At 32.2% G+C, this 9,755-nt stretch overlaps 1 protein-coding gene across 1 annotated transcript; it reads right to left on the bottom strand.

Annotated features, from left to right (window-relative positions):
• Positions 1 to 690: 690 nt before the first annotated feature.
• LOC148938868 (uncharacterized) lies at positions 691 to 1,094 on the bottom strand. The gene has a single exon (XM_089107480.1). The coding sequence runs from the start codon at positions 1,092 to 1,094 to the stop codon at positions 750 to 752; it is 345 nt and encodes a 114-aa protein (XP_088963606.1). The 3' UTR covers positions 691 to 749.
• Positions 1,095 to 9,755: the final 8,661 nt, after the last annotated feature.

Below are 9,755 nucleotides of genomic sequence, written 5' to 3'. Positions count from 1 at the left end.
ATTGTTGATTTTTGCACTTCAAAGTACATGTACATAATGCCTGAGCTGCTTGCGAATTCCGTCACCTGTGAAACGCAATCGCACAATTCTCTTCTGAATACAAAAAATATTAAACCGGCTAGCAGCATTCGTCTCTTTAAATTCTTCTCGTCTCTCTACTCTGATGAAATTGTATCTCGCAATACTGAACAAGTACCAAGGAATGATCGCATCATGCATGATAATGCCCGACAACACAATGTTAAATCTAGAAAAAAAAATTTCCGCTGGACTTTGACTGGGACGTTTTAGACCTTCCTCCATGTATTCTGATTTTCCCTCCTAGTGAATGATTTCTTCTTCCGTATTTAGTCGTTCGATGGTGACCAGTGGTACAACAATAATAAAGAGCAGAAAGAACATGTTACCTCATTCGTCTAAATAGGCGACAAATTATGTGAACTGGGTATATAAGAACTTGTTCTAAGCTATGAAAAAAGCCAGAAAAATTACGGCACCTATGTTGAAAAATATTGAAAGGATTGTAGAGTTTTGTCCATCAATTTCTTGACTGAAAACGAACAAGCGTTTCTTCGCTTGTCCTTTTTCTTATTTACATCACAACTGAAGTTTCTTTTGAACAAACCTCAGAGTTTGTTTGCAAACTCATTTGTCTGTGCCTTATTCAGAATAATACTAAAAAAATGTAAAGGAAACGTGTAATTAAAGTAAATCAAAAATCGAAAGGCCAAAAATAACATTATTAAATATTAATCCACGCGGGTATTCCCAATAGTACTTCTAATGTTTGTTCTTGGCTCTTCACCCAACTTTCCTTCACCCACGATATCCTCAATTCCACCCGGAATAGCGACTCTTTGAGTCACTTTCGTTGTCTTTCTATAGACTCGTTCCCAATCATTAACACCAACATCCGGTGAATATGTGGTGATAGAAGGAGGGACAGTACCAACATTGGGAGCATACGTGGGAAGCGCAGGGGGGCTGAACTCAGCTCCTTGGTAGTAAGTAGGACCAGGAAGAGGCTCAGTTGCTTTGATGCCTGGGTGAAATGGGGTAGTTTCACTTTGTTCTCTTTCATTGAATGCAGCCATTGACTATAACAAAAAAAACTGTTAAAGACAGGCAAGTCCACCTGAAGAAAGGTAATTAGAGTATATTAAAAATATAATACCGAAATAATTATTTGTACAATAAACTTCCACATACAGGACTAGGAGAGAAGGAAAAGGATTGAACTTCAGCCGTTTCGAAATTTATGACATTAGCAGACTTGAAATAAACTGAAGAACATTAGATTAGCTACCGAACTAATAATAACGAAATTCAGGTTTCCCAGTGAATATGCACTTAACTTATTCAAGCTAGAACAAGAGACTTTTGGAGAATATTTTGAAACCATGAAAATGGTTAAGACTACAAAAATCTTAAAAAGCATAAACGAAACAGACTATTATTGCTTCTTCTTCTATCCGTTATTATACAGCTCTCTACGATGTTCCAGCGTCCCGCTAGTGTCAAGGGGAAAAGGAAAAAACTGGCACACATCAGTGCTACTTTAGCTCCTTAGCTTAATTGCAGTTTCTGAAATTTTAATATGAAGGAGTTAAAACCTCGTATCACGGGGTTTTAACTATAAAATAAAAAAACGACGTAAGGAACGTAACGTCGTTCCATAAGGAACGACGTTAAAACAACACGAACAGAAATTATTACGTATATAAAAGGGGCCGTCCCCTCCTCAACGCCTTACTCTTTACGCTAAAGTTTTTTATTGTTTAAAAAAATAGAGTTGTGAGAAAGTCAAACTTTAGCGTAAAGAGCGAGGCGTTGAGGAGGGGACAACTCCTTTCATATACGGAATAATTTCTGTTCGTTTTAAGTTTTAACGTCGTTTTTTTCTTTAAGTTAAAAAAAATTGTTTTTTATTATTTAATTTTTGTACGCTTTTGAATTAACTCAATTTTGATTTTAACTCACCGTACATGAATAATTAAAACAAAGCTGCATATTAATTTTACTTTTATTTGGTTAAATAGCTTTCTCGAAACTTGTTTAATTTTACTAACGAACGTTTTTATTAGTAATAAATATACGTAACTGACCAATTAACTTACGTAACTAACTTCTATATTCTAGAATTTTAATATGTATATTAGGAGGTTAGCCCCCCATTCAATACCTTGCTCTTTAAGCTAAAGTTTGAATTTTGTTCCAATTCTTCAAAAATGACCCCTTAATCACAAAGACCGTTAATTAGAATAAATAGCTCTTATGAAAGTACTAAAAAACTTTGGCTTAAAGAGCGAGGTGTTGACTAGGGGGTGAACCCAATCATATGCGTCATATTTTCTGTTCATTTTAAGTTTTGATGTTGCTCCTCACTTTCAGTTGAAAACTTGTTTTTTTTTAATTTCTGATCTTTTTCTTTAATAATGCTGGAAAATCCGGCGCCCCCTTCACAGCAATGTCCCTTACTCCATGAAAACTTCCTTCATGGAAAGATCCTCCCATATAAACCCCCCCATCTATCAGAAAAAATCCCCCTGAAAACGTCTGTATACTTCCCAATAACCAATATTATATATTAACATTGGGTAAAGTTCAATACTTTAAGCCCTCCCCCGGGGACTTCGGGGGACTAAGTCATTCTAAAAGACATAGTTATCATATTTTCGATCATATTTAACAAAATGGCTATCTTAAAATTTTGATCGGGTGACTTTGGGAAAAACATCAGCATGGGAGGGGGCCTAGTTGCCCTCAATTTTTTGGTCACTTAAAAAGGACACTAGAACTTTTAATTTCCGTTCCAATGAACCATCCTACGATATTCTAGGACCACTGGGTCGGTACGATCACCCCTGGGAAAAAAAACAACAAAAAAAAATTTACACACATCCGTGATGTTTCTTCTGGCAAAAAATGCAAAATTCCACATTTTTGCAGATATGTCCTTGAAACCTCTACAGTAGGGATCTCTGATACGCTGAATATGATGGTGTATTTTCATTAAGGTTCTATAACTTTTAGGGGGACTCTCCCCCTTTTTTCTAAAATCAGCCGAATTTCCTCAGGTGCATAACTTTAGATGGGTAAGACTAAACTTGATGAAACTTATATATTTGAAATCAGCATTAAAATTTGATTCTTTTGATGCATCTATTGGTATCAAAATTTTGTTTTTCAGACTTTCGGTTACCATTGAGCCGGGTCGCTCCTTACTTGCAGTTCGTTACCAAGAACTGCTTGATTATTCAAATGATATAGTTTTTATTTCGATCTGTCACCCTTTCAGAAAATTTTGAAGCTCTTCCGGAATTCACGTGTTTTCGTTATTACTTTTTACTTTTATGTTTAACGAGGATAACTGCTATTCCTGAATCAGTGTCAATATGACAATTCTTTTGCATCTGAAAAATTAAAAGGATATAGTTACTATAGACTGTTGTTTGCTCTTTACTAAGTTATAACTAGAGTGTGCATAGTTAAATGTTTTTTAACATGTTTAGTTTTTTTCTGATATATTTTTGGCCTTTGTGCAATCTCCTGGTAATTTTTTTAGGATAATCATAGGAATAACTGCAACACCGTAAGCTAGTTATAACTTTGAAACTCGGCGGCTAGCTAGATAGTCTCTTGGTAGTTATAAGCTGATTGGATATCTAAAAAATCTTGTTCGATAGCATTTTGGTCCCACTTGGGCTAGAACTACAGCTTTCCGTCCGAACGATCCAGATCCAAACAACTTACGACTTCTGGTTCAATCTGATCTCCCTGAAAAAACACCCATCCCTAAACCAGCTTCTTTCTTCTGAGACCATACCCAAAGCTTTATTGTTGTAGTTAACAATCTGCCATCGGACAATTGGTTACCACAAACTGCAAGTAACTTCAGTCTATAGAATTGAAAATTAATATATAAACGGTGACAACCTTTCTCTGACACCCAGAGAGCTTGTCCATCCCCCCTAAGACCCGTTGTTGCGTTTGATTTTTCAGAGTAAATCTTTTAGACCAATATTCATGGTCTCTCCTTAGCACTGAAAGGAAAACCGAAAAAACTGGGAAACTTCAAAAAAATTTTCTACGTTTGGTTGTTTTTATTTTGCTTTTATGTCTCCTTTCACTTTCCTTTTCAGCGACGATGAGGGTCTAGTAAAATCACTAAAATCACCAGCCATTTTTCTCACAATTGTTGGCCTATTCTATCTCTTTTTGTAAAACTCTTAAATTTTAATTTAATTTTGACGTTTGCCCATTTGTTTCATAAAAACTATTTTTGGATAACTTATTCTACAAGGCTGTCGTTAGTAAAAAAAAAAAGAAGAAAAAAGGAATCTAAATCTTAGGATATTGCTAATACTGCAGCTAAAAACTTTTTGCAGCCCTAAGGTGCCCGAGGCCAACTCAGCTACTTGAGTTAAATCTCTAACCGATTCTATTCAAAGCTTCACTTTGAGCACTTTTCATGCAATTCACATATCCTTGAAATCCTTTATTATTACCTCTTTCATCTCATTCGGGGACGGCCCCTTTTTTGTTTGGCCCGAGAGGGATGGTCAAAAAGCACAATTTTTGGCAAACTATCATTCATTACCCGTAAGGCATGGCCATAAATATTTTTCTGGACCACATAGTCTTTCAATTTTCAATAGCAATGGAAATATACCAAAATTCTTCTACGGGATTCTGATAGAATCCTATGTCAGAAAATAATTTTGAAATACAAAAATTTAAGAAAAGCAGACATCTTGCTTTGCTACTTTATCGTTTTTGTGCTTTAACATGTTGGGTTTTGTTTAAAAAAGTTCTGCTTGTTATTTTTATATAGCGTTATGTTGTCAGGCTAGTTTTTTTTGTTTGTTAAATGCTTCCGGATGTGAAACCGGAATATTCGGATTTTTCATGATTATATTTTGTATTAAAAAGCTTTTATTTTCTTCTTCACTGTAGTATTAAAAAAAAATCCCATTTTTTATATATTTTCATTATAAATGGCCTAACCATCATAACCTTTCTTTTATTACAGCCGTACAAAGTGGGACGGAACTGCATTTTTTTTTGCAGCTTATTATTTAACATACAGTAAGTTAAACTCCAGCTTAACACTATCTATAGACTATTTCTTCGGATTTTTTTTTATCAAATCTCCCTTAGCCTTTCGAAGTGCCCACGTCTCAGAGCTATACTTGACCACTGGCTTTTTTATCAAATCTCCCTCAGCCTTTCGAAGTGCCCACGTCTCAGAGCTATAGTTGACCACTGGCTTTTTTATCAAATCTCCCTCAGCCTTTCGAAGTGCCCACGTCTCAGAGCTATACTTGACCACTGGCGCATCCATGATCTTTATTCTGGCAAAAATACAAAATTCCACATCTATCCAGATAGGAGTTTGGAACTACTATAAGTAGAATAGGTCTATGCAATTCTAAGGCCCCCGTACAAACAGGTTTTTTCTAGTAGTTGCGGATCATCACACTCTTTGCCAAGAGGAATGACGCAGTTTCAAAGTTCACTGCCTTTTTGGTGATAAGCTCAAAAAACCAGCTCTTTTAAGAGATTTGTTTTCTGGTAAGTATAATCTGGTTTGATAGGTACAATCTGGTTAGGTGGGTATAATCACATTGCCTATTCAAAGGTAGCGTGCAATTTAAACTGTATCAAGTATTTTATTCCAGTTTTTCTAAAAACCAGTATTGTCTATAACTTAATTTACGTTGGTTAAACTTCTGATTGTTAAGAAAGCGTAACAGGTAATTAAAGTATGAGAAATTGGATGCTATAATTAGAATGATTTTAAGTTGAAACATTGTGACATAAAAATAACTCAGTTCTTTGCTGGCGTGTATAGGAATTCCAATGTTATTTGCTTGCTTGTATTTTGTGTTCAAATTAGTAGTTTTTATATCATTAAAAAGAGATTTAAGGGGTTTTAGAGACTAAGTTGCCTAATTCCGTGTGATGTTAAACTTCCGATGGCTAAGAAAGCGTAACAGGTAATTAAAGTATGAGAAATGGGATGCTATAATTAGAATGATATTAAGTTGAAACATAGAGACGTAAAAATAACTCAATTATGTGCTTGCGTGTATAGGAATTCCCATGTTATGTGCTTGCTTGTATTTTGTGTTAAAATAAGTAGTTTTTATATCTTTTAAAATAGCTTTAAGGGGTTTGAGAGACTCAGTTGCCTAATTCCGAGTGATTTTTCTTTAATTGATGGTAATTAAAAAAGAAATTTATGTCATAAATAAGTAGTTTATATATCTTTTAAAAGAGATTTAAGGGGTTTGAGAGACTCAGTTGCCTAATTCCGTGTGTTTTTTCTTTACTTTGTGGTCATTAAAAACGAAATTTTTGTGTTAATTAATTAGTTTTTGTATCTTTTAAAAGAGCTTTAAGGGGATTGAGAGACTCAGTTGCCTAATTCCGTGTGGTTTTTCTTTACTTGATGATCATTAAAAACGAAATTTTTGTGTTAAATAAGTAGTTTTTTGTATCTTTTAAAAGAGCTTTACAGGGTTTGAGAGACTCAGTTGCCTAATCTGGTGTGGTTTTTCTTTACTTAGTGCTCATTAAAAACGAAATTTTGTGTTAAATAAGTAGTTTTTATATCTTTTTAAAAGAGATTTAAGGGGATTGAGAGACTCAGTTGCCGGATTCCATGTGGTTTTTCTTTACTTGGTGGTCATTAAAAACGAAATTTTTTTGTTAAATAAGTAGTTTTTGTATCTTTTAAAAGAGCTTTACGGGGATTGAGAGACTCAGTTGCCGGATTCCGTGTGGTTTTACTTTACTTGTTGGTCATTAAAAACTAAATTTGTGTGTTAAATAAGTAGTTTTTGTATCTTTTAAAAGAGCTTTAAGGGTATTGAGAGACTCAGTTGCCGGATACCGTGTGGTTTTTATTTACTTGATGGTCATTAAAAACGAAATTTTTGTGTTAAATAAGTAGTTTTTGTATCTTTTAAAAGAGCTTTAAGGGGTTTGAGAGACTCAGTTGCCAGTTTCCGTGAGGTTTTTATTTAAATGATTTTAGTTAAAAAAGAAATTATTTTTTTAAATAATTTTTTATTGAATAATTTAAAATAGCTTTAATGGGTTTGAGAGACTCAGTTGCCTGATTCCGTGTGGTTTTTTATTTACTTGGTGGTCATTAAAAACGAAATTTTTTTTGTTAAATAAGTAGTTTTTGTATCTTTTAAAATAGCTTTAAGGGGATTGAGAGACTCAGTTTTACCTTGTCACAGTTACATTTTCATGATTTTTCAAAGTTCATTTTGAATTTCTTTCGTTGAAATGCAAGAGTTGGAATATTTCACTAGTGTTTTGTTGTGTTTTACCTTGTCAAAGTTACATATTATTGTTTTTTACAAGTTCATTTTGAATTTCTTACGCTGAACTGCAAGAGTTGGAATAGTTCAGTAGTGTTTGGTTGTGGTTTACCTTGTCACAGTTACATTTTCTTGATTTTTCAAAGTTCATTTCGATTTTCTATTGCTGAAAAGCATGATTTTGACTAATTTAGCTGCATTTGGTCGCTGTTCTAATTGTAAATGTTGAATCTTCTTGTTATTGCTCTGTTCATTTGATATTCTTAAAATTAAATTAAATTTTTTTTATATAGCAGAAGTGTTTGGGTGCGTGTTCAATATTCTATGAGACCATTAATAGATTTTTAAATTTTCATTTCGAATTTTTTTTGTTGAAATGCACGTGATCGACTAGTTCAGTTGTGTTTTGTTATGGGTTACCTTGTCAAAGTTGCATTTTCCAGATTTATCAAAGTTCATTCTGAATTGCTTTCGCTGAAATGTAAGAGTTGGAATATTTAATTAGTGTTTGGCTATGGTTTACCTTGTCACTGTTACATTTTCCTAATTTTTCAAAGTTCATTTTGAATTTATTTCCTTGAAATTAAAGAGTTGATATATTTCATTAGTGTTTGGTTGTGTTTTACATTGTCTCAGTTAGATTTTCTTGATATTTCAAAGTTCATTTTGAATTTCTTTCGTTGAAATGCAAGAGTTGGAATATTTCAGTAATGTTTGGTTTTCATTTACCTTGTCACAATTAAATATTCTTGATTTTTCAAAGTTCATTTTTAATTTCTTTCGTTGAAATTCAATAGTTGTAATATTTAAGTAGTGTTTTGTTGTGTTTTACCTTGTCACAGTTACATATTCTTGATTTTTCAAAGTTCATTTTGTATTTCTTTCTTTGAAATTCACGAGTTTTAATTTTTCAGTAATGTTTTGTTGTTTTTTAACTTGTAACATTTAAATTTTATTTATTTTTAATAGTTATTTTTTAATTTCTTTCGGTGAAATGCAAGAGTTGGACTATTTCAGTAGTGTTTGGTTGTGGTTTACCTTGTCACAGTTACATTTTATTGATTTTTAAAAGTTAATTTTGAATTTATTTCTTTTAAATGCAAGAGTTGTAATATTTAAGTAGTGTTTGGTTGTGGTTTACCTTGTCACAGTTACATTTTCTTGATGTTACATTTTATTGATTTTTAAAATTTCATTTTGAATTTCTTTAGTTGAAATGGAATAGTTTGAATTTTTCAGTAGTGTTTTGTTGTGGTTTAACTTGTCACAGTTACATTTTCTTGATTTTTTTCATAGTTCATTTGGAATTTATTTTGTTGAAATGCAAGAGTTGGAATATTTCAGTAGTGTTTGGTTTTGGTTTAACATTTCACTGTTACATTTTTCTTGTTATTACAAAGTTCATTTGATTGTCCTACTTTTATTTTATTTAGATTGAAATGGTCTTTAGTTTTTCTTTGTTTATATCAAAGTAACTGTATAATTTTCTTGTTTTTTCATATCTATTATTTTTTTTATATCATTGAAATGCAAGAGTTGGAATATTTCAGTAGTGTATCGTTGTGGTTTACCTTGTCACAGATACTTCCTATCAATTGTCCAATGTACATTTTGGAGTTCTAATGCTTACATTTCCAAGTTGAACTCTTTTCGTAGCATTTTGTTATTTTTTACATTGTCACAGTTACATTTTCTTGATTTTTCACAGTACATTTTGAATATCTTTCGTTTTAAATCAAGTTATTGTCTATTTCAGTAGTTGTATGTTGTGGTTCAACTTGAAACCGTTACATTTTCTTGATTTGTCAAAGTTCATTTGAATTTCTTTCTTTTAAAAGAAATTGTTTTTCACTTTAAGTCTATTGTTTTCGTGGAGTAGAATTTAAAAGTTATATTCTCTTGATTTTTCAAACTTCATTTTTAATGTATTTATTTGAAATTCAAGAGTTTGAATATTTAAGTAGTGTTTTATTGTTGTCTAACTTGTCACAGTTACATTTTATTGATTTTTTAAAAGTTAATTTTTAATTTCTTTCGTTGAAATGCAAGAGTTGGAATATTTCAGTAGTGTTTGGTTGTGGTTTACCTTGTCACAGTTACATTTTCTTGATTTTTCAAAGTTAATTTTGAATTTCTTTTGTTGAAATGCAAGAGTTGGAATATTTCAGTAGTGTTTGGTTGTGGTTTACCTTGTCACAGTTACATTTTCTTGATTTTTCAAAGTTCATTTTTAATGTCTTTCGTTGAAATGCTAGAGTTGGAATATTTCAGTAATTGTTGGTTATGATTTACCTTGCGCATTTTCATATTCTTTATTTTTCAAAGTTCATTTTGAATTTATTTCGTTGAAATTAAATATTTTGAATATTTCAGTAATGTTTGGTTATGATTTAAATTGTCGCACTTAAATTTTCTTGA

The sequence above is a fragment of the Artemia sp. Qi Xiang Cuo genome, unplaced genomic scaffold, assembly GCF_049724085.1.
Source record: "Artemia sp. Qi Xiang Cuo unplaced genomic scaffold, ASM4972408v1 HiC_scaffold_168, whole genome shotgun sequence".
NCBI lineage: Eukaryota > Metazoa > Arthropoda > Branchiopoda > Anostraca > Artemiidae > Artemia > Artemia sp. Qi Xiang Cuo.
Note: the sequence above shows the minus strand (reverse complement) of the source record. Positions and strands in the feature narration are given on the sequence as shown.

Coding starts and splice junctions, on each gene's coding strand:
- LOC148938868 (XM_089107480.1), bottom strand. CDS start 1,094: ATGGCTGCATTCAATGAAAGAGAACAAAGTGAAACTACCCCATTTCAC.